Here is a 26,006-nt window from a genome sequence, read left to right as displayed (position 1 = left end):
GTAGTAGTCTCTTGTAACCAGAGCTAATATTGTGATGTCATAATGCCTCAGTCCACCAATAAGAGCTAACCTCACAGTGATGTCACAATGGCTTGATTGTCCTATACTTGGCTCACTTTTATTACATAGCTCTTTGAGCAGGGACTGTCTTTCTTCTATGTTTGTGCAGCGCTGCGTACGCCTTGTAGCGCTATAGAAATGCTAAATAGTAGTAGTAGTAGTAGCTGAGAAATGTAAAACAGTGGGATAGGATGGGGGTTGTGATAGATTCCTATCACAGTGCTACAGGTGATTCTTCACTATTTCTCTGATCTAGTCACGTGATCTATAGCTATCCCCATCATCATAACACTTCTCTCTACCCCCACCCCTTTGCACTACCATTTGGGCAGGGATCTCCCTCTTTTTCTGTACTAACGTGACCTGTGTTAATCATCTTTATCCTTGTATTGATGTATCTATGTTAATCTGTTACAGTTCTTTGTAATCCATTAGAACTATAAAGTAAGTAAAAATATAAAAATAAAGAAACAAAACAAAAAACACCCTACATCCAACAGAATATTCTAACTTGTATTCAAATGTAAAAAAAAAAAAAAGTGTCGGTTATGGGTATGGAAGCCATAATTCTGCACTAATGTTTTGATCTTAAATAAGAAAGGAACTCATTGCCGGAGGGTGTGGTAATGGCAGTTAGCATTCCTGGGTTTAAAAAAAAAGTTTGGACAAGTTCCTGGAGGGAAAGTTCATAGTCTGCTATTGAGATAGAAATGGGGAAGACACCGCTTGCCCTGGGATTAGTAGCATGGAATCGCAAGGCGGTTAGCTTAGCAGAGTTTTAAAAGGGGTTAGACGGTTTTCTAAAGAACAAGTCCATAAACCGCTACTAAATGGACTTTGGGGTTCTACATACAATGTTGCTACTCTTTGAGATTCTGTATAGAATCTTGTCACTCTTTAGGATTCCAGAATCTTGCTGCTCTTTGGGGTTCTACATGGAATGTTGCTACTATTTGGGTTTCAGCCAGGTACTTGTTGGAAACAGGCTAGATGGACCATTGGTCTGACCCAGTATGGCTATTCTTATGTCCGTCGACCTGAAAGATAACTGGGCACCGGATGATATTCAGACAGCCGCCTGGTTAACCTGCCACATCAAGTGACAACAGCTGTTTTGCTGTCCTAACTTTATGTGGTTACTTAGCCAGTTATCAGACTGAAAAATCGCCAGTAACAGGTTAAGTAGATGTTTCTCCCTAACTCCACCTTGCCTTTAACCTAGCTAGACATCCATGGGCACTAACAGGTGATGTACTGCTGAATATTGGGTGCTGGCTCACTCAGTGGGATTTAACCAGCACAAGCTTCTCTTGCCTGGTTGAACCCTTTGGAATATCAACCTCATATGAATAAAGGGATTTTGGAAACAAAAGTAAGGCCACAGTGAAAGGCACAATTCACTTCCCCAAATAATTAAAATAGAAAGCATGGCGACAGAAAAGGCATGAAACCTAGGAATATGCCAGCCACGGAAGGAACAGCTACCGAGAAAACACGTAGGTCAACAATACATATATCGTACCTGGGCCCAAGATAAAACCTAGAGCTTGGAAAGCGCTAACGTTGGCCATGGCGCTGGTTCTTTCTGAGAGAGAAGTTGCACCAGCTACATAGGATCGAACCACAGCTACATTTCCTGAAAGAGATAAAAACCAAAAAGATCTGTTTTACAACTAAGCAGATTTTTTTTTGTTACATTTGTACCCTGCGCTTTCCCACTCATGGCAGGCTCAATGCGGCTTACATGGGGCAATGGAGGGTTAAGTGACTTGCCCAGAGTCACAAGGAGCTGCCTGTGTCTGAAGTGGGAATCAAACTCAGTTCCTCAGTTCCCCAGGACCAAAGTCCACCACCCTAACCACTAGGCCACTCCTCCACTGTTGCTACTATTTGAGATTCTACATGGAATGTTGCTATTCCACTAGCAACATTCCATGTAGAAGTCGGCCCTTGCAGATCACCAATGTGGCCGCACAGGCTTCTACATGGAATGTTGCTAGTGGAATAGCAACATTCCATGTAGAATCTCAAATAGTAGCAACATTCCATCTAGAATCTCCAATAGTATCTATTTTATATTTGTTACATTTGTACCCCGCGCTTTCCCACTCATGGCAGGCTCAATGCAGTTTACATGGGGCAATGGAGGGTTAAGTGACTTGCCCAGAGTCACAAGGAGCTGCCTGTGCCTGAAGTGGGAATCGAACTCAGTTCCCCAGGACCAAAGTCCACCACCCTAACCACTAGGCCACTCCTCCAGATGAGATGAAACATGCTGTATCAGAGCACAGGTCGGCTCAAGGGGACTTCTGCTTTGTGCCCCCATCTTTGAGCTAATCTTGCGGTATAAACTGCAGAGATAGGTGTACATTTTCAGCTAGAATAGTCACCAGTTTAAATTTAATGCTGGCTGTTTGGCAGGCCTAAACTAAACGTATAACTTATCCAGACAACAGCTGAATACTGCCAGTACGTGGCTAACTTAACTAGGGTCGGGACAATGTGGGATCGCGGGGAAGAGTTAGAGGTCTCAACCACTAACCAGTGGCATAGCCAGCAAGGGCCTCAGTCCCTCTCTCTCCCCACTTTGGGATCAAGCCCCCTCCAAAACTGTGGTAGATCATATATGGCTTGAGGGAGTACTCAAGGCCCGCCAGCCGAAGAGTTCCACCACCAGCGAGCTCTGTCCATGCTTCCTGAGCAGCAGGAAGTCGGCAGGGTGCTCTAGCTGCCGACGCCAGCAGTTTTGTGCATGCTCAGTTCATGTAATTGAACTGAGCACACACGGAAGTGCTGGTGTTGGAGGCTGGAGCTGCCTGCCTGCTTCCCCGCTTCTCGGATAGCACTTGCAAGGCTCTGGTGGCAAAACATTGGCTGGCAGGCAGAGGGGAAATGGAAACAGCAGCAGCCCCCCTGCTGCTGACCCTAGTTTTGGCCTAGTGTTAGATTGAAAAAAATCTTGCCATTCACACATACATAATCTTGCTGAGCACATCAGACAACAGCTGACAGAGATGTGGATGTGAAGATATGTACATGACTAACTGCAAGAAGGGGACAACTATGCCTTCCTGCCCCCCTCCCCCCCAAAAGAATTGCCTCCATGATTTGACTAGACTGCTGGCCTTAACTCCTGAGCTCAGGCGGCCTCACGCAGCCACTATGAGACTAGGCCAGAGAGATATTAATATTCTTAAAGCAGCAGTACTAACCGTAAAGTAAATAAAGATACAATTTACAGAAAAAAATAAAACCGATAGAGACAAAGCCAAAAATAAGTAAAACAGGAACAAAATGTTACCAGAGCCTGTTAAATTAAATTTACTGACTTCGGTGGGACGATAAAACAAAGCCATAAGCAATTAATACAATCCTTCTTTTGTTTTGTCATTTCATACTAGCTCACAGTGTTGTATAGTAACTAAGTAAATGTAACTAGTTACTGTACTTAAGTAAAAGTTTTGTTACTTTCACTTGTAAAGAAGTACAGGATAACATTTTGTTATCTTTACTTTTACCTAAGTAATAATTTCGCCAATTTTTACTACTTTTACTCAGTTACGTCCGATGCTTGCAGTTAAAAGTAAAAAGTAAAAGCAGAAGTGAGATGTAAATGACGATTCCACTGTAAACCAAATGAAACAACAAAACCATGAACAGGATTTTGCTATTGCAAACCTTGTGGATCATCTCATCTTAAATTTTGCTGTTCAAGGAACACAGTCTATGAGAACAGTAAAGTTGCCTACGTTGGTCTCCAGAACAGAACTGAGATGAAGCTATGGCTTTTAGCAATGCTTGTACAACAGATTTCTGGTCATCCCATGGAAAATTTTACATCGGGGTGACTGTCCATTGGATTGATAGTCTTTAGAGAGGAAGTCTGTTTATCTGGCCTTAAGACTGAAAGGTTCCCACACATTTGACGTTCTTGCTTCAGTTCTTGAAGAAATTCAAACCAATGGCGTAGCTACGTGGGGCCTGGGGAGGCCTGGGCCCCAGTAGATTTGGTCCTGGACCCCCCTGACGACAACTCGTCCGACCCCCCCCCCCCTCCTGCCACCAACCCGCCATCGCCTGCCTTTGCTAGCAGGGGACCCCAACCCCCGCCAGCCAAGTTCCTCTTCTACAACGTGCAGGACGTCAGAAACAGAAGGAAGCCTTTTGCAAGAAGAAGCGGACCTCGGCTGGCGGGGGTTGGGGTCCCCTGCCAGCAAAGGTAGGCGACGGCGGGTTGGCGGCAGGAGGGGGGGGGGTCGAGAGGGTCGGCGGCAGAGGGGGGGGCTAAAATGTGTCCCCTCACCTCGGGCTCCGGACCCCCCTCCCGCCGAAGTCTGGCTATGCCCCTGATTCAAACAGAGTTTGCCATCAGACGAAAATTGTTAGAACAGCAGCAGATTCCAACATGATGATGAAGATGCAAGTGATGAAGTAGACAGCACTACTTCTAAATGCAGATGAGAATGACAAGGTATTCTTTGCTATACAGAAGTCAAGTGTCTCAGACATTCTCTTGATCAACATCTGCAAACCCAGCTGGAAGACATCAGTAAACCTGCAACCTGGCCTGATTTGAAGGAACCTTTTATCAGACTGAACAATCCACTTTTTGCTAGAGAGGTTGTTGAGCACCTTTTCAGCTGTGCCGGATTAATGACTCACAAGCACACTCTCACATGAGTGCCAGTCATTTTCAAAAATGTAATTTTACTAAAAGCAAAGTGGATTGAATTGTAGAGCAATAAAGTTGTTGAGATGAAAACGTTAACAGTAGTTGCATTCATTGTAGTTTTCGTACTTTTAATTTTTACTCAAAAAGTATTATATTAGGCAATAACTTTTTTTTTACTTTCACTTAACCCATTAGTGCCCAATGTTCCCATATTTGTTCCCATTTGGGCACTAATGGGTTAAGTAAAATTTTTAACGTGCCCTTCGCTGTACTTAATAAACAGGGCCCTTAGTGATTTAAGCTGGGTAATTGAAATATGGAGGAAAAAGGAAAAGGGCTAGGATTAACTGGAACAGACAGGAGTATTGGGAGGTGGGATGAGGTAAAAATTAATGCCGGGAGTTTATTTGAGAAGAGTGATTATTTAAAGTCTAGACTGAAGAAGTGAGTTTTCAATAGACTTTGGAATAACAAATAATTATCAGTGCATCTGATGGTTTTAGGTAAGGAGTTCCAAATTTTAGTGCCTTGATATGAAAAGTTAGCAGTATGGATTGTTTTGTAGGTTACTTTCTTACAATTCGGGAAATGAAGGATAAGATATTTTCTAGATGATTTAGAGGCATTACGCGAGGGTAATTCAATGAGGTTCATGTATATTGGGGCTGAACCATAAAAAATTTTGTGAATGAAGGTACACAGCTTGAATGATATTCTATCTTTTATTGGCAGACAATGTAAATCATACAGAAGGGGGGGGGTTGCTTTGGCGAAGTGTGGTAGTCTGAATATGAGACGTGCGGCAGTGTTTTGAGCGGTTTGTAGTTTTTTTTTTAAGAGATCCGCTTTAAGTCCTGCATAAATAGTGTTGGAGTAATCAAATTCTGTTAGGACTAGGGATTCAACTAGAGTACAGAAGACTGATTTTGCGAAGAATGGTCTTAGTCTCCTCAATTTCCATAATGAACTGAAGAAACTTGAGACCACTTTGGAAATTTGGTTATCTAGAGTGAGGAATTGGTCAATTGTGACTCCTAAGAATTTCATTGTTGAGTCAAGGGGATATGTGATGTTCTCAATTGTACATGATTTAAGTTTTATCGATTTAAGATTTTATCAATGATAAATGATTTATGATTTTATCAAGGCTATAACAAAAATGTTCCCTTACAAATGGAAATCAATATCAATTCCCTCCCCTAAATCTTTACATTCCAAAGTACATAAGGTTCTAGTAAATAATATTCATCTTCATTTTCCTTCTTTATGGACTTTTATACCCTCGGCATTCGGAGATGTTGATAAATCTCATCTCCACTAGTACCGAAAATTGCAATCATAGGTCCTTTTGACGTTTAAATCAATTTTAAATGCACTATAAAAGTATCTATATTTACAAAATAGAGGGAACATGCTACTTAGCTTTCATTCTAAAACAGGAGTCCCTAACCTTGAGCTACTACCGAAAATGGTGTGAGCAAACCCAAATAAATAAAGAAAAAGCAATGTAATCAAGAAACTAGAAAGATATGTAGAGCAGTCTAGCTAGCATTGCTGTGTTAAGTTAATCAACCTGCTAGATAGACTTTAGTAAGACACATATGCTACAAAATGAAAAAGCACTTTGGTTTTCTTAATTTAATATCCCCCGACTCTACCTGCTCCGATTCCCAATAACGTCCGGGCAAGGAGCATGTAGTATTTGTTGTGAGAAGCTGGTACATGGACATAGGAGTAAAGGCAGCTAGCAGCAACAGACAGAGAAATGGAGGCAAGGAGAGGCTCTCTTCTGGGCCTGTAATTGGACCACAAGCCAAAGAGCGGCGAGGCCACCATCTGGCCCAGGCTGTATGAAGCAATAATCCAGCCTAGGAAACTTGCATCTGCTGTCTGATCAATCTGTAGGAAGAAGAAGAAGAAAGCTTTAGGAAGGGAATTACAGCACAACAGATCCCAGACAGCACTAGATAAGCTGTCTATATCAAATACACCCTGTGACAGGGGTCCTCAAATCCAGTTCTCCAGGTCCACAACCCAGCCTAGTTTTCAGGATTTCCAAGATGAATATGCATAAGATCCACTGAATGCAAAACAGCAAAGTAGAGGCTGACAAATGCGCAAACCAATAGGGAGATAATATCAAAAACCAGTTTATTCAGAATATTCATATCAAGGACCCGACACGGTCCGTGTTTCGGCGCCAAAGCACCTGCCTCAGGGGTCACAACCAACCAGGTGTCATGTGGTGTTTGCTGATCGGTTGGCTGTTCTTTTGTTCTCTGTGGATTAACTTGCATACATAAAGGAATTATTCAAGCCTATCAGCTTCTTCTCAGAGAAAGTTGTTTGTGACCCCTGAGGAAGGCGCTTTGGCGCCGAAACACGGACCGTGTCGGGTCCTTGATATGAATATTCTGAATAAACTGTCTTTTGATATTATCTCCCTATTGGTTTGCGCATTTGTCAGCCTCTACTTTTGCTGTTTTGCTTTGACTTTCCGTGGAGGCTCCTCCTATCTTCTTGGATTTCCACTGAATGCAAACAGATCCCACATATATTCACTGTGGAAGTAAACAGGGGCCCATATTAGGGGGGGTCCCCCACAAATGGTAGGTTTGCTGAGGGCCCTGTAAAATATTACTCCGGCCCTGATGGGGACACAGAGGGTGGGGCTTCCTTCACCAATGAGGGAGGGGATGGAACACTGCATCACTGACAGGAGTGGGGCAGGCTGCATGTGGATGGGACAAAGGGAGTAGGTAGGGTTCTGTGACAAACATTTTGCGGCTTGTACGTTAATGATATTTTATAAATAAAAAAAACAAAAATAGATATACAGCATTCCAAGCACCGGGGATATAGCTGTTACATTTTTAATGGTTTATATAACAAAATGCCAATAAAATCACAAATTCCACAAACCTTTTGAAGATAAGGCCATATGGATGTAATGACAATCGAAAAGCCTGTGAAAATAATAATGATAAATTATGTTGTGTATTCCAATTCATTTAACACCAAACCATAATTAAGAACCAAGTCTTGTCTCGAATTGGACTTTCTTTGTGATATTAAAAACTGAGTTCACAGATTTTAAAACATATTTGCTAAACCCTTGATATTCAGCCCACGGTTAAACGCCCATCACTGTGGTATACCAGGGAAGCAATGTGTAGTGGTTAAGCCATATGGCCCAACAACTCAAAATGCACCATCATTAAAATCTCCAGAACTACACAAGTGGTGATCCTTTGCGGCAAGAGAAAGGTATTTGATGTTAAATCTAGCAAATACTCTATAAATTCCAATTGAGGCATAGGGCATAATTGTTGATGGACTCCAGTGATGCCAGGACCCAGATGGTTATGTGCACTAATCTTTGAACTCCCTCTAAGATGGGCTTCTTGACTAACCAGTTGTCCAGACAGAGAAACAAATGTATTCCTTGTTTGCATATGTGACCCCCATCTCAGTACATATTTTGTGAACACAGGTGGTACAGATACTAGGCCAAATGGCAGGATGTGACACTGCTAGTGGTATTTTCCAATTACAAATTTAATTAACTTCCTGTGAGTGGGAATGTCTCTCACTGTGGTTGTATGCTTCCTTAGGTCCAGAGAACATAACCAGTCTCTGTTTTTGAATGAAGGGATAAAGGTACACGTGGCAATAACTTGAACTTCTCTTAAAGCAGAAGCTTGTTTAAAGCCCTTCTCTCTAGAATGGAACAGAACCTCCCATATTTTGTGATCAGAAAATGTTCGGAGAAAAATCCCAACCTTCTTTCCACTGGTGAAATGGGTTGGACCACACTGATCTCTAAGAGGGAGGAGAGCTCTTTGATAAGTATTTCCTCAGCCTAATAATTTGACCAAAATATTCTTGGAGTACAAGTTAGTAGTACATCAAATTGATGTATCTTGTACCCATAGCGGACAAATCTATAGAATACAGCAGTTGGAAGTTATAAGGAGCCAAAGGTTTACATAAAACACTTTAGCTTTCCTCCTACTGAAAGATCATCGGGCACAGGTAGTAAAATTCTGGGAATGTTCTCATGCAGCTAGCCCCACATGCATCACTTTGCACTTGCACACACTAAACGTCATCTGCCATTTAGATGCCCAGTCTCACAGTCTCATAAGGTCCTCTTATAATTTTATACAATCCTCTTGCGATTTAACAACTTTGAAATCTTTGTGTCGTCAGCAAATTTAATTACCTCACTAGTTACTCCCATCTCTAAATCATTTATAAATATGTTAAAAAGCAGCGGTCCCAACACAGACCCCTGGGGAACCCACCATCTACTCTTCTTTATTGAGAATACTGACCATTTAACCCTACTCTCTGTTTTCTATCTTTTAACCACTTTTTAACCCACAATAGAACACTACCTCCTATCACAAGACTCTCCAATTTCTTCTAGGGTCTTTCATGAGGTACTTTGTCATACGCCTTTTGCAATTCCAGATACACAATATTGACCGGCTCACCTTTATCTATGTTTGTTCACCCCTTACAAGAAATGTAATAGATTTCCCTTTACTAAATCCATGTTGGCTTTGTCTCATAAATCCATGCTTTTGAATACGCTCTGTAATTCTGCTCTTTATAATAGTCTCTACCATTTTGCCGTGCACTGGCGTCAGGCTCACCAATCTATAATTCCTGGATCTCCTCTGGAACCTTTTAAAAAGAAAATCAGCATTACACTGGCCACCCTCCAATCTTCCGGTACCATGCTTCATTTTAGAGATAAATTACATATCACTACTACTACTACTACTATTTAGCATTTCTATAGACAATACTTCTGTAAGTTCATTTTTCAAATCTCTCAGTATTCTGGGATGAATACTATCTGGTCCAGGAGATTTTCTACTCTTTAATTTGTCAAATTGTGCCATTACATCCTCCAGGTTTCATTCAGTTTCTCCGACTCATCAGCTTTCAATACCATTTCTGGCACCAGTATCTCTCCCAAATCTTCCTTGGTGAAGACCGAAGCAACGAATTCATTTAATCTCTCTGCTATGGCTTTGTCTTCCCTGATCGCCCCTTTTACCCCTCGGTCATCTAGCGGTCCAACCGATTCTTTTGCTGGCTTCTTGTTTTTAATATACCTAAAAACTTTTTTTACAATGTGTTTTTGCATCCAACGCAAACTTTTTTTCAAAGTCGCTCTTTGCCTTCCTAATCAGCGCTTTGCATTTGACTTGCCATTACTTATGCTGTTTCTTATTATTTTCAGTCAGTTCCTTCTTCCATTTTCTGAACGATGTTTTTTGCTCTAATAGCTTACTTCAAACTTTTTAACCATGCCGGCTGTCATTTGGTCTTCCTTCCTCCTTTTTTAAAAGGCAGAATATATTTGGCCTGGGCTTCCTGGAAGATATTTTTGAACAGCATCCACGCCTGATGTAAATTTTTGACCTTCGCGGCTGTTCCTCTAAGTTCATTTTTCACAGTTCTCATTTTATCATAGTCTCCCTTTTTGAAACTTAACTGCTAACGTATTGGATTTCCTGTGTGTGCTTACTCCAAAGCCGATATCAAATCTGATCATATTATGATCACTGTTATCAAGCGGCCCCAGCACCATTACCTCCTGCACTAGATCATGCACCCCACTAGGGACTGGGTCTAGAATTTTTCCTTCTCTTGTTGGCTCCTGAACCAGCCACTCCAAAAAGAAGTCCTTGATTTTGTCAAGGATTTTACCTCCCTAGCATGCCCTGATGTTACCCCGATACTGACTGGGTAAATGTAATAGAAATCACTCATTATTATTGTGTTGCCTAGTTTGTTAGCCTCCCTAATTTCTGATAACATTTCTACATCTGTCTGTTCATCCTGGTCAGGTGGATGGTAGTGCACTCCTATCCTTTTCCCCTTTACACATGGAATTTCAATCCATAGGGATTCCAAGATGTGTTTTGTTTCCTGCAGAATTTTCAATCATCTATTTGATTCAAGGCCCTCCTTAACATACAAAGCTACACCTCCACCAATATGATCCACCCTATCACTACGATATAATTTGTACCCCGGTAGGACAGTGTTCCACTGGTTATCCTTTTTCTACCAGGTCTCAGAGATGCCTATTACATCTAATTTTTCATTTAGTGCAAAATATTCTAACTCTCCCATTTTATTTCTTAGGCTTCTGGCATTCGCACATAGACATTTCAAACTGTGTTTGTTGTTCATATTTACATCTTGCTCAGTAGTGCCCAAGTAGTTTTAAGCATGATCCCTCTTCTATTTACCAGTTCCTTCTATAGAAGGCTGGAGAAATTGCTCTCTAACCTCCTAAGGAATCTCAAGGTACCTAGAATCTCTTTGCGTAAATTAAAACTGCCTAAATTGCTTGGTGGCGTTCATTTTCCTGACCTTCAGCTGTATCATAGAGCTTTTATCATGCGTCAAGGCATGGAATGGATTGCTCCACTGAGCGCTGCTTCCCTTTCCAGATGGCTAGCGTTTGAGGAAGTTATCATTGACCCATTATTACACTCTCATCTAACTGGCATGCGTCTTCCTAAAAGTATTGTCTCCAATTCAATCATTAATACTACTCATAAGTTACTGTCATCTTTTGATAAGTCTTTAAGTATTCCCTGGTCCTCTCCAGCACGTGTCTGGAACAACCCTAAATTTAAAATTGATAAAAAGCAAGTATCACGGTCTCATTGGCAGCGCACAGGCATATGGACTCTTAATGATCTTTAAAAATCAAACTTGGAAATCCTTCGCAGATATGAAAACTGAATTCTCGCTGTCTGATTCCCAATTTTATCAATGGCTACAGATTACCTCTACGCTGAGGAAAAGAAGCTTGCAAATTCAGCGTATGCCTCAAACTCCAGAACTTGCTGATATAAATTTACGGCTCCAGCATACAGGCCACGCTGCTTCCCACATTTACAAGCATATCCTAAGTAAGCTTCCTTTTAAATGTACGGGTTTACGTAGATGCTGGGAGGAGGACATCCAACAATCCATCTCAGATAAGTTATGGGAACAGCTATGGAGTTCCTCATTTAAGTGTTCTAAGTCTTCATCAACGTTGCAGTCTTTATACTTTTTCATGCACAGATCATTGTGGACGCCTCTTAAATATACACTATTGATTCCTCTAACTCTAGCTCATGTTGGTCTTGTCAATCTCAGCAAGGTAATTTAAAGCACCTTATATTTGATTGTATGTGTATTCAGAGTTATTGGAATGACATATGGTTACTATTGGTAGATGATTTCCGTCTTTCTAGTTCAATGTCCTATAAGCATGTGGTACTTAAAGACCAATGTTTTAAAGGTGTTCTTAAGACTTCCGGTGACGTCATGACCGCGAGGGGTTGAAGGAAAAAGATCTCTCCGGCTTCAATCCCCCCTCCGCATGACCAGCTCACAAACCGCGATCTAAAAACGAAATTCGCCGCAGCCTGAAACGCTAGAGAGGCCGGCAACGTACATTTTAAATTAATTGGCGGCGTGATGGCAGCGAAAAATATACATAAAGATAAGCTCCGTGGTAGAGGAGCAGAAGACAAGATGGCGCCGCCCGCAAGCCCGCCGGGCCCGACAGTGTCATCGGCCTGGATCGCCGAAATAACTTCAGAAATGTCCTCAGTGTTAGAAGATATGTTGGATCGCCGGCTCTCCCCCATAAATACTAACCTGGAAAAGGTAAAAGAACAGCTCACAGATCTTTCTCGGGATTGTGCAGGCTTTCAAGCACGTGTGAGTGAAATTGAGGATAGAGTAACGGAGGTGGAGACAATACAAGATATAACTCAAAAAAAGCTGCAGGCGATGGAGGAAAAGATTGAGGACTTAGAAAACAGGTCCAGGAGAAATAATATCCGAGTGGTGGGCCTGCCAGAAGAGTTACCCGAACGGGGCTTGGAGGTTTTTTTGGCACGCTGGTTTGCCAGTGAACTACAATTCCCAGAAGCCTCGGGGCCAATACAGATAGAACGGGCTCACCGCATCGGGATGAAAATGACTGGCACCAATAAACCAAGAGTGGTAATTCTAAGATTTTTGAACTATGCGCAAAAACAAGAAGTGATGAAGCTGCTGAGAGCTGGAAAAGCATTGGAGTATGAAGGAATCCCAGTAAGATGTTTCCAAGATTATTCAGCAGGGGTAGCAACACGGAGGAGACAGTTTTCGGAGGTTTGCTCAACGCTATTCCAAAAGAAAATAAGATTTGCACTACAATACCCTGCCAAACTGCGGGTCACGCATAACGGTATTACTAAGACATATGAGACGGCAGGGGCGGCTAAAGAATTTCTACAACAGCTGGGAACAATATCTTCAGATGCAAGTTGAACAGCATAGAAAAGAGAACACTCTGAGAACACTGAGTAATGTTATACGGAGAGGTCAGCAGAGACCTGACTGGTCAATATATGACAATACAGTAATCTCCCAGCCAAGAACAAAGATGGACCACTTATAGTAGCAGAAGGCTTGGCAAGATGGCTGCAGTTGGAAAGTTAAGGTTCTATGGTTTGTGAGTTAGACTTGAGTGTTGAGCCTTTTTTTTTTTTTATCTTTTGCTGTTGATTAAGACACTATATGGCAGACATGGCCAGTGGGTGAACCGGTTTGAACCCCTGGTAAGAGGGGGGAGACCCTGTAAGTGTCTGATCAGCTTGACAAAGAAAGTTATGTTTAATGTAACATTGTATAATGCGGAGGGGGGAGGGAGAGACGTAAGGAAGTCGAGGTCCTAATTGGTGGACCTGAGAATAAGGGATACAGGATTTGGGGGGGGGGGGGGGAGGAAAGAGGGATGCAAGCAGGGCACAAGTCTTAACTAGAAAGGATGTAGAACATAACAATGAAGCTGACATATTGGAGGTGCAAGTGGGGGGGGGGCAGAGGCTGGGATGTCCCCCTCGAGTACAACAGTGGACATCTATGGATATAGGCACACACTTTCAAATCCAAGAATAGTAAGAATACTAACGTGGAATGTAGGCGGAGTTAATTCGCCAATCAAACGTTCTAAGATTTTACAACAATTAAATAGGCAGAAGGCAGACATAGCACTCTTGCAGGAGACGCATCTGAACCAGATTGAACATGCCAAGCTCAGCACCTGGTGGGTTGGGGATTGTATAGCAGCAAATGCACAAGGTAAAAAGGGAGGAGTAGCGATACTAATTAGAAAAGGCATAGCCTCTGTAATTAATCCACTTCTGATTGATACTGAAGGCCGCTATGTTATATTGGAAGTGGTAGTTGGGAGACAGAAACTGCTAATCTGTAATGTTTATGCTCCAAATAGATACGATCGGAAGTTTTATCAAACTTTAATTAATTTTTTGCTTAGGCAACCGCACGCAGCTATAGTGCTGGGGGGTGATTTAAATGCAACTTGGGACCCCTCTCTGGACAGATCAGCCCCGGAGACGGCCTCTTCATGTTATAATAATAGAGGCCTCTTACAGTTGAGCCAGATGTTGGGCCTGGTTGATGTGTGGCGGGTGCTGCACCCAGGTGAGAAAGACTATACACACCTGTCGCGGGCCCACTCCACTCAGTCGAGAATTGACTATATTCTGACATCACGTCAGATGTTTGGGGAAGTGACAACAGCGGAGATAGGACCGTACATGGTGTCGGACCATGCCTGGGTTAAGATAGAATGGATACCAAGCGGTACAACCCCACAGGAATATAAATGGCAATTTCCCCTGGAGTTCAGCTCAGATCCAATGCTTAAAGGCAGATTACAAGCTCGCTGGGCGGAATATAGTACTCATAATCAAGAACACATAGAAGACCCAGTTTTGTTTTGGGAAGCGGCTAAGGCGGTTCTTAGAGGCGAAGTGATAAGTCACACGCACTTTGTGAGGAAGACACGAGATAGAAAGATCTTGCGTTTAAGTAACCAACTTTGTAAGACACGGAAGAGATATGGGGAGACACACGCGATAGGTGATAAACAACAAGTGTTGGAGCTTCAAACCGCCTTAAATGTACTTTTGCAAGAAAGGGCACACAAGTCACAGCTATACTATAGATATATGCTTTATAAACATGGTAATAAAACAGGCAAGTTGATGTCAAAAATAATTAACCCCCGGGGAGGGACTAAGAACATTTTGGCACTGAGACAAAGGGGGGGAGGGCTCCACACATCAGACAAAGCAATATGTGAAACTTTTCGGGCCTTTTATCAAGAGCTGTACGCTTCCCCAGAGGAAGACGGTCTGTTAAATCAGATGTATTTAGAAAATCTGGCTTTACCAAAGCTTACAATACAAGAGTTGGACAGTCTCAATCAATTAATTACTGAGGATGAAGTCAGTCTAGTTATTGCCCGCAGCCCGCGACTGAAAGCCCCGGGACCTGATGGTTTAAGGGGAGAATTCTATAAATTAATGGAAGGAGGAGTTATACCTGCAATTACTAGATTTTTGAACCAATTGATAGAGAGACAGAGGTTACCCCCAGACTTGAATAGGGCTCAAATAATAGTTTTGTTGAAACCGGGGAGGGACCCTCTAGAGCCGACATCGTACCGGCCTATTTCCCTGTTAAATTATGATACCAAGTTGTTGGCAAAAATCTTGGCTAATAGACTGGCGAGGCTGCTCCCAAGGTTGATTCATGAAAGTCAAGTGGGATTTGTGGGAGGTAGAGCAGTGAGTAAAAACTTGAGAGCAATATTGACATCACTAGAACACAGCTCGCAGGCGAAGGTAGCATCATTGCTGATCAGCTTTGAGGCGGAAAAGGCCTTTGATAAGGTTCACTGGAAGTTTCTTTTTGATACGATGGAACATTATGGATTTTCAGGGAGATTTGTTGAGGCAATTCATGCTTTATATGCCAACCCATGTGTCACTCTGAGAGTAAACGGGATAGAATCGGAAAGTTTCTGTATTAGGAGGGGCACGAGGCAGGGGTGCCCATTGTCCCCTCTTCTCTTTGTTTTGGTTTTAGATCCCCTTATCAGAGATATCATGGCAAACCCTTTGATCCGGGGAGTCGGCTTAGGGACCCACATGTTTAAGATCGCAGCATTTGCGGATGATATTTTGGTACACCTCACAAACCCAAGGGAATCCTTAGACACGTTATTGGAAACCTTTCGTGAATATGGCGACTACTCAGGTTTCCGTATTAATCTAGACAAGTCAGAAGCGCTGGCTTCGCCAGAGGTGAACCAGAGGGACTGGGTTCCTGAATTTCCGTTGAGATGGGCCAGAGAGTCTTTTAAATATTTAGGAATCCGACTCACAATGAATACATTAGATTTATATCAGTTGAATGTTAAAATCTTACTGGAATATACTAAAACTAAATTGGACTCTTGGATGAGTCTGCCACTGTCATTAATGGGACGGATACATGTAGTACAAATGGTGTTGTTTCCGCGCTGGTTGTACGTTCTTCAAACTTTACCCATACGCCTATCGCAGTCTGATTTGAAGCGGATGATGCGCCTTTTTAGTAGATTTTGTTGGGCAGGCAAAAAGCCTAAAGTTAGCCAAAACCTGTTAATAGGGAGCTGGAGACAGGGGGGAATGGGTATCCCGGATGTGTTCCTATATAATCAGGCGTGTTTGCTGCGCCACTTAGGAGATGTGGTGAATGCCACGCAGTATTACACACCTATGGGCTTGGAGGAAGCTTTTTTTGCTCCCTATGATATATTAGCATTGCTCCATTTATCTCGTAGTCAGCTCCCTTCTAAATTAAAAAAAAGTATAATACTACAGCCCCTTCGGGAGGTGTGGCAGTGGTGGATGCGGCAAATGGGGGGCCAACCACACGTTACAGATCAAATCCCAATCGTAGGCAATCCTGTTTTTGAAGCAGGGATAGATAACCCGACATTTGGCAGATGGCAAGGGCTGGGCATCACAAGATTGGAACACCTATTATTGGACAATGGGGAAATGATAACATTTGACGCTCTTCAAGATAAAGTGGGATCAGCTTGGGGCAATAGATTTGCCTATGCACAGGTCCGACACTATGTGAAGTCCCTGAGCCAAGTACCCCTGAGAGGGCGGATGGGGGAGCTGCTAAGGGTTTTCTTTGAGGAGTTGCAGATAGAGAAACAATCTGTATCAGCACTGTATGGGGCACTGGCTAGGCGTAGGTCCCAGAGGCAATATGTTGATCTTAAGCGAAAATGGGAACAAGATTTGGGGACCTCCCTGGCAACATGGGATGTGTCAGCTACCTTGAAGGGCATACGGGCGTTGGTAACAGATGAGAGGCTGAGGGAGTGTGGTTATAGAGTGGTCCTACGGGGGTATATGTCTAGAACACAACTGGCTCATATGTTGGGGCCGGACAACTCGGGGTGTTCTAAATGCAGAGGGGGTCCCAGCTCGTTATATCATGCATTATGGCAATGCCCCAAGGTGCGCATGTTTTGGCAGAGGGTAAGAGGGTTTTTGATTCGATTGGGGAACAGAGTTCAAGGAACGGAGCGGCAGTTTCTGTTGGATCAACCAAGAGCGTTTGCCCCATTAGGCGCCCCCGCTATAATGTTATGCAGGAAGCTGAGCTTGGTAGCGCGGAAATGCATTATGCAATACTGGGTCTCATCGGAAGGGCCAGCTTACTGGCATTGGCGCAATCAGGTGCATCTCCTGGCCTCTTGGGAGGCTAGGGATTCAAAACAATCGCCTAAACGTAGAGTGCGCTTTCTGCAGATTTGGACACCATACCTGCAAATGCTTAGTCCAAGGGGACGTAGTCTGCTTGTTAATGCCTGATAAATAGTGGAATAATGGAGAGTATGGGTAGCCTGGAGTAGTAAATTTAGTCTAGAGTGGAATTCTGCTTGCAAGGGGGGGAGGTATTGGGTGGGGGGTTGGAGGGGTTGAGTGAGATGTAAATGGCTAAAGCTTGGCAGTGATCTAGAGCTTTGATGTTTAGTTTACTGATATTTTGTGATAAGCACTATTTTACCTAATGAAGTATTCAAGTATATGATATTAGGAACAAGAGTCACTTAAAACCTAATGTTAGCATGGGCCAAGGAATTGTTAAGAGGGGAGGGGGGAGAAAAATGGGGACGAAAAGTGTTTGGCGAAGTTGAATATGTTGTAAGAATGCTGTTTTGTATATCAAGCAATGCTATATGCATATTCTACATTACTTTGTATTGTGAGAATTGTTAATAAAACAGTTTAAACATAAAGGTGTTCTTAAATCTAATGAATGTACCCTTATTAATACCATGCTGTCTTAAAAGTAATTTCCCTGCAAATCCTTATATAAAGTTACTTACCATGAATGGTGGAATTTGTTGATGCAAACTTATAAGTATGAAACTTATTTTGCTAAAACATCATCCCATTTTGCTTTGCATGTGCAAAAATGGTCTCCACTTGTATCTTATTTTAAAGATGTTTAGTGTAATATGCTACGTTTGCTTATTTGCTGTATTTCATGCTATGGCTTATGCGTGAAACACGCTTTGTCACATATCCTCCTTTTTCCCCCCTTCCTCTTCTTCTTTATTGTCTTTTAGACAACTATGTACAATGCTCCTCGCTTCAAGACTGTTGTTCACTGTCTTACCTGTATATTGAGAATCAATAAAAATACTGAGACATAAAACCTAACGTGCTTCAGGGCGTTTTCAATAAAAACATATACTGGGATGGATTTCAAAATAATATAGATCCTAACTTGCCTTCCATACACAATCTACAATAGCAGTAGTCCAAACAGTACTGGAACTTCTTGATGTCTTCTATTTTCAAAGTTCACTGTTTGGACAGAAGAAAATCTTTATAAACAGATGAAAACCTAACTAAGAGTGCTAAAAGGAATGAAGGCCCAATGTGCAAAAGAAAAGAGACTATCCAGCTTATAATCGAAAGAGAAAAACGCCTATATTTCGACCCAAATCGGGAGATGGGCGTTTTTCTCGCAAAGGCGCCCAAATCGGTATAATTGAAAGCTGATTTTGGGCGTTTCCAACTGCACTCCGTCATGGAAACAAATAAAGTTGATGTGGGCGTGTCGGAGGCATGGTGGCGGCAGGACTGGGGCGTGGTTATCAGCCGAGGAGAGATGGGCGTCTGTAGCTGATAATCAGAAAAAAAAAAGATGTTTTTACCGCAATTTTGCGTCACATTTTTTGGACCCTTTTTTTTCACGAACAAGTCCCAAAAAAGTGCCCCAACTTGCCAGATGACCACTTTAGGGAATTGGGGACGACCTCCCCGGACTCCCCCAATGGTCACTAACCCCCTCCCACCAAAAAAAAACCCAAAACACTTTAAAAACTTTTTTTCCAGCCTCTATGCCAGTCTCAAATGCTGTACCCACCTCCATGACAGCAGAATGTGTTCGATCCTCTCACAGCCTTTCCCTGGGTCAGATGTGGCTCTCGGGTGCACTACAGGGTCACATCAGCATTGCATTGTGGTGGGTGTAAGGTATTGGGCTCCGTGATTTCATTAGCTTCTGTTACAGTCTCACGATGTTGGTAGTTGGTAGGCTCTTCTCCCATGGTGCTTTTCCCCCTGCCTACTGGGTCAGAGTGTGTCCAGTTATGTTTCCGGTAGTCCATGAGGTAGTGGCCATTTTTGTAAGCCAGTTTTAGATCCCTTTCCTGTGTTAGCCACGTTAGAGAACTTAGTTCTTACCTTGAATGTGGCTGAAAGAGGGCATTGTACAGCATTCTGCCAGCTCTGACCTACTGCTAATCTCAGTACCAGGGAGACTCGTTGCCAGTGGGGCACAATCTGTGATCTGCAGTTAACTGTGAGTAAACGTGCTTATTCCAATAAAGGACGTTTTCGGAGCGATTAGTCTTCAGGTGTAAACTGGTGTGCCAATGTTATACAGCAGTAAAAAGTCCTAGAGGCCTGCGTGTATGCAGGTCCCTGGAGTACTTTTAGTGGGTACCGCAGTGCACTTCAGCCAGGTGGCCCCAGGCCCATCCCCCTCCCCACCTGTAACACTTGTGCTGGTAAATGGGAGGCCTCCAAAACCCACTGTACCCACATGTAGGTGCCCCCTTCACCCCCAAGAGCTATGGTAGTGTTGTACATTTGTGGGGAGTGGGTTTTGGGGGAGGGGATTGGGAGCTCAGCACCCGTGGTAAGGGAGCTATGCATGTGGGAGCTTTTTCTGAAGTCCACCGCACTGACCTCTAGGGTGCCCAGTTGGTGTCCTGGCATATCAGGGGGGACTAGTGTACTACGAATCCTGGCCCCTCCCATGACCAAATGGCTCGGATTAGGACGTTTTTGAGCTGGGCGTTTGTAGTTTCCATTATCGCTAAAAAAAACACGCCCAGCTCAAAAACGTCCATTTTTTCGAAAATACCGTTCGGCCCGCCCCTTCATGGACCCGTTCTCGGAGATAAACGCCCATGGAGATAGGCGTTTACGTTCGATTATGCCCCTCTATGAGGCATATTTTCAAAGCACTTAGCCTTCCAAAGTTTCATAGAAACCTATGGAACTTTGGAAGGCTAAGTGCTTTGAAAATATGTCTCAAAATGAATTAAGGAGGTACTGCATGACATAGCATAGAAAGCATAGCTTTAGAAGTTGTCTGACGCTACAGCAGTCTCTCTCTTGGGCTGGCTATATTCGATGATGTCACCCACTTATCCTTGGAGAAACAGTACCACAACCTGTAAGCAATCCAAGTCAAACCATTAATGTAACGCTTTATTTCTATTCTATGAATAGCAAGTTTACTTACTTATGCTGCTGAGAAACATAGTGAGGTACATAACCCGGATGGACCACCATCGCCTTCTGTGCTGTTCAATGGTTTCCATCATATTCCCATCCCTGGAGTAAAATAAACAGCATTTGAGAAATTCAGTCATTATTAATGAAAAATAAGCAAATGATTTGACATTTTCTGCCACACTTTCAGCTTCTCCTATCAAATGCATAACTCGTATCTGTATGTATAATATACAGACTTCTGAACATTACTTTACTACCGAATAAGAGACAAAAGCCCACAAAAATCACACTTTCTAATAGCTGTGTGAGAATTAAGACGAATCCCATGCTTAAAAACATTATTTTTATAGCTATGGTAATACAAACTAGCCTATTTGCAAATTATTAGTATGTTGCTTTGGGAGACTGCTCAAAGGCCTGTTCCAGAGGTAGGAGGCCCAAAGTCACTGGCCTTAGAACTTAAGGTTTTGCAGCACCAGTCTAGCACACGCCACTATCTTTTGGAGAATGAGAATATAGGCAAGTGATTATCCAGATGTTGGGCTGTAGTTCCACCCAATTTAGAGTAAGGAAACTTACATTTGATTACAACAATTTCAAAAGGCACAAAGATTTACGGTTGGGTAACCATAACAACACAGATAATGTTGACTTTCCAACCAGCAAATTTTAAGAAAACTAGTAAAAAAGGCCTGTTTTTCACGCAAATGAAACGGGCACTAGCAAGGTTATCCTCCGAGTTCCAGCTTGGCCCCCTCCCTCCCGCCCTCTCATCCGAATTCCAGGCCTCCTCCCTCTCCTCTGAGTTCCAGGCCTCCCTCCAACTCTGTCTCCGAGTTCCAGGCCCCCCTCCCTCCTCCTCAGAGTTCCAGGCCCCCACCCTCCAAACTCCAGGCCCCCCTCTCCTCCACCTCCTCTCCCCCTCCCCCTCGAGTTCCAGGCCCTCCTCCTCCGAGTTCCAGCCTGGCCTCCTCCCTCCCCCTCTCATCCGAGTTCCAGGTCCCCTCCCTCTCCTCCGAGTTCCAGGCCTCCCTCCCTCTCTCTCCTCCGAGTTCCAGGCCCCCCTCTCTCTCCTCCGAGTTCCAGGCTCCCCCTTCTCCCCTCCCTCTCCTCCCCGAGTTCCAGGCCTCCCTCTCCTCCCCGAGTTCCAGGCCCCCTCCCTCCCTTTCCTGTGTTCCAGGCCCCCTCCTCCGAGTTCCAGGCCCCCTCCCTCTCCTCCGTTCCAGGCCCCCCTCTCTCTCCTCTGAATTACAGGCCCCCCCTCCCTCCCTCTCCTCCAAGTGCTAGCTCGACCTGCGCTGGCCACCTTCTTCTCCCAGTCCTCCGCGTGCCCGTCGCCTTCCTGCGTGCCGCCCAGAATTAAAGTTCTTACCTCGGGGTCCGGCGGCAGCAGTGAAAGGTGAGCAGGCTTGGCGCTTCAGCCTGCCTTCCCTTCTCTCTCAGCTCTGCCTCTAGTCCCGCCCTTGCAGAAACAGGAAATGAGGGCAGGACCAGAGGCAGAGCTGAGAAGGGAAGGCAGGCTGAAGAGCCGTACCTGCTCGCCTTTCACTGCTGCCGCCGGACCCCAAGGTAAGAACTTTTAAATTCTGGGCGGCACACAGGAAGGCGAGGAGTAGGCGAAGGACTGGCTGTGACTTGAATTGGAACTCGGGGGGGGGGGGGGGGGGGGGGGGGATTATCTCCTCCCCTTGATTTGTACCAGAACGTTCTCTGGCTGGCTGGCTGGCGCTGGCTTCTCTTCCCTCTCACTGTTCCGCCCTATGACGTCATTACGTTTTGACGCGAGGGCGGGGCAATGAGTGGTTATGGATGTTACGAACCCAGGCATCCAGACATAGAACACTTCTGAACAGGATTCCTTTATGTTTATCCAACGCGTGCTTGAATTCTGTTACCGTTTTCATTTCCACCACCTCCCGCGGGAGGGCATTCCAAGCATCCACCACTCTCTCCGTGAAAAAATACGTCCTGACATTTTTCTTGAGTCTGCCCTCCTTCAATCTCATTTCATGTCCTCTCGTTCTACCTCCTTCGCATCTCCGGAAAAGGTTCGTTTGCGGATTAATACTTTTCAAATATTTGAACGTCTGTATCATATCACCCGTTTCTCCTTTCTTCCAGAGTATACATGTTCAGGTCATCAAGTCTCTCCTCATACGTCTTGTAACGCAAATCCCTTACCATTCTCGTAGCTTTTCTTTGCACCGCTTCAATTCTTTTTACATCCTTCGCAAAGTACGGCCTCCAAAACTGAACACAATACTCTAGGTGGGGCCTCAACAATGACTTATACAGGGACATCAACACCCCCTTTCTTCTGCTGGTCACACCTCTCTCTATACAGCCTAACAACCTTCTAGCTACGGCCACCACCTTGTCACACTGTTTCGTCACCTTCAGATCCTCAGATACTATCACCCCAAGATCCCTCTCCCCGTCCGTTCCTATCAGACTCTCACCGCCTAACACATACGTCTCCCGAGGATTTCTATTCCCTAAGTGCATCACTTTGCATTTCTTCGCATTGAATTTTAATTGCCAAACCTTAGACCATTCTTCTAGCTTCCTCAGATCCTTTTTCAGGTTTTCCACTCCCTCCCGGGTGTCCACTCTGTTGCAGATATTAGCATCATCCGCAAATAGGCAAACTTTACCTTCTAACCCTTCAGCAATGTCACTCACAAATATATTGAACAGAATCGGTCCCAGCACCGATCCTTGAGGCACACCACTACTCACCTTTCCCTCCTCCGAGCAATTCCATTCACCACCACCCTCTGGCTTCTGTCCGTCAACCAGTTCCTAATCCAGTTCACAATCCAGTTTATTTAAGAGCCTCCTGTGGAGAACCGTGTCAAAAGCTTTGCTGAAATCTAAGTAGATTACGTCTATAGCTCATCCCTGATCCAATTCTCCTGTCACCCAATCAAAGAATTCAATGAGATTCGTTTGGCACGATTTCCTTTTGGTAAAACCATGTTGTCTCGTATCTTGCAACTTACTGGCTTCCAGGAAATTCACTATCCTTTCCTTCAGCATCGCTTCCATTTTGACTAAAGACTGTTTACTAAGTCTTGCTAGCGTTTTTAGTGTGCGTTAATGCTAGAGACACTCATAGGAGTATATCAGTGTCTCTAGCGTTAGCACACACTAAAAACGCTAGTGCACCTTAGTAAACAGGGCCCTCAATTTCTTGTAAGTATTGTCCACCTCCTGCCATCAAATTATAAAATGTAATAGAAAATGATCTGACCAAGGTACTGGAAACCATGAATTGCACTGAAATGTAATCTGTCCTGATGACTAGTTAGAAAAACTTACTACATCCAGCTGATGCCCCTTTTCCTATGTGGTTCATGTGTGGTCATCATGGCTGTTGGCCATATCACATACCTAAAGAATAAAAGAACTGGTAGAATTCTGAAACGTTAGCCAACGGAAGAACATTCTAGATGTAAATTAACCTCTCCAAATAGCAAAGTATAGTCACATAATCGTGAATTATTTGCTACAAAATTGTAGAAACCAGATTTAGCCTTCTCCCATTTGCCTGGTCGCTTCTCCTAAAAAAAAAAAAAATACAGTGGAATTAGAAAAGGTACCGAGAAGGGCGATGAAAATGATAAAGGGGATGGGACAACTTCCCTATGAGGAAAGGCTGAAGCGGCTAGGACTCTTCAGCTTGGAGAAAAGACGGCTGAGGGGAGATATGATAGAAGTCTATAAAATAATGAGTGGAGTGGAATGGGTAGACGCGAATCGCTTGTTCACTCTTTCCAAAAATACTAGGACTAGGGGGCACGTGATGAAGCTACAAAGTAGTGAATCGTAGAAAACATTTCTTCATTCAATGTGTAATTAAACTCTGGAATTCGTTGCCAGAGAATGTAGTAAAAGCAGTTAGCTTAGCGGGGTTTAAAAAAGTTTTGGATGGCTTCCTAAAGGAAAAGTCCATAGACTATTATTAAAATGGACTTGGGGAAAATCCACTGCTGATTGCTAGAATAAGCAGTATAAAATGTATTGTACTGTTTTGGGATCTTGCCAGGTACTTGTGGCCTGGATTGGCTACTGTTGGAAACAGAATGCTGTGCTTGATGGACCTTCAATCTGTCCCAGTATGGCAATACTTATGTACAATACAATGAAATATTCTACTACTTAGCCGGGACCAAGTGCAGAAATGTAGACGGGAACAAGAAAGGTAGTACAAAGTCAATTGGGGTAAATGGTGGCTAAGCTCAAGGCAAATTCTATGTACATTTTAAGCAAGATATGAGGAACTGGTCTAAGTTAGAGGGTATGCAGAAAGCCAGTCCAGGTGCGGAGTGAGTGTATAGTGGGTCACCAAATATATTAAAAGCTTGGGAGAAGAGCCAGCCTTTCACTTGCTTTCTGAAGCAGAGGCAATTTGAGTTAGATATCCCTTCCTTCCTCAGCACTTACCTTATTCCTTGTCGTCCCACACGTTCATCATAACATAATCGTCTTGTAGAGCCACCCCATTGGTATGTCTGACTTAGCTGCAGTCATTCATTTTCAGGTAATTGCCCCTACTCTGTAGAACAGCGTTTCCCAACTTCTTCAAGCCAAGTACCTCCTAAGTCAAATTCCAACCAAGTACCTCCGAGCTCTGATCAGCTTTAGCAGATGTACATGTCAAAAATTGACATATTCTGATCACAAAATAGAAAATAAATTTTTCTAGCTTTGTTGTCTGTTCATTTTATTTTTCTAACCATGTAGGTCAAAGAATCTTATTTCTGCTTTTCTCTGTCTTTTCTTAACTGTATTGCTGGGGTCTCCTGCACATCTGACAATTCTTTTCTCTCCATATCAGTCATTCTTTTCTGCATCCTGATCTTTCTCCATTCCCAGTATCTATACTCTCTGTATCTCTCTCTCCCCTCTGGCAATGCAGCATCTCTTCTGTTTATGTATCTTTCACTCCAGCAATGCAGCGTCTCCTGGGAGGAAATTTATCCATGCGGGTTAGTTTTGCATGTACCACGACAGGAATTAACTTCACTCATAAGCCAGGGCATGTGGGGAATGATCTCAGTCTCCCAAATTTACTGAGAACGCTCACCGCAGTACTTGCATTGTGCCACAGAGAGCCTCTTTCTGGACTTCATACGATGAAACATGTATAGGAAACTTATCCAGGTGTGCTTGGAAGTCATTTTTTATCGAGCCTGTGGCATCCAAAACGATGGGAAATATTTCTGTATCTTTCTGCCACATTTTTGTAATCTCAGACTGCATTTGATTGGTACTTGGTGAATCGCGAAGAAAGGGAAGATCCTTGAGTAATCACTTGGGACAGATACCTCTATAATCAATGCCGTTCTGGTGTTTTTCTCTTTTACTGCTATATCTGGTTTTCTGACATCTAGCTTTTACCAGTCGGGATGGGGATGTCCTAAATGATCATAACCTGTTCATTTTCCACAGTTCTCTTTAGGGTCATGATCCCAATGCTTTTCTGGCACACTGATGTAATGCTTACAGAGTTTCCAGTGAATCAGATGTGCCACCTTGTTGTGCCTTTCTGTATAAAA

General features: G+C 43.5%; 1 protein-coding gene across 1 annotated transcript in view; it reads right to left on the bottom strand.

Moving 5' to 3' along the window:
• MFSD8 (major facilitator superfamily domain containing 8) overlaps window positions 1-26,006 on the bottom strand; it is a 66,324-nt gene that overhangs the window by 37,444 nt on the left and 2,874 nt on the right. Inside the window, exons 2-5 of the mRNA XM_030191746.1 lie at window positions 20,453-20,544; window positions 7,655-7,698; window positions 6,391-6,631; window positions 1,583-1,696 (exon numbers count right to left, since the gene is read on the bottom strand). Of these exons, the coding sequence (XP_030047606.1) occupies window positions 1,583-1,696; window positions 6,391-6,631; window positions 7,655-7,698; window positions 20,453-20,544 (491 nt within the window). The remainder of the gene's footprint in view (window positions 1-1,582; window positions 1,697-6,390; window positions 6,632-7,654; window positions 7,699-20,452; window positions 20,545-26,006) is intronic.

This window comes from Microcaecilia unicolor, chromosome 2 (genome assembly GCF_901765095.1).
Source record: "Microcaecilia unicolor chromosome 2, aMicUni1.1, whole genome shotgun sequence".
Classification (NCBI taxonomy): Eukaryota; Metazoa; Chordata; class Amphibia; order Gymnophiona; family Siphonopidae; genus Microcaecilia; species Microcaecilia unicolor.
This window is presented reverse-complemented; position numbering and strand designations above follow the sequence as displayed.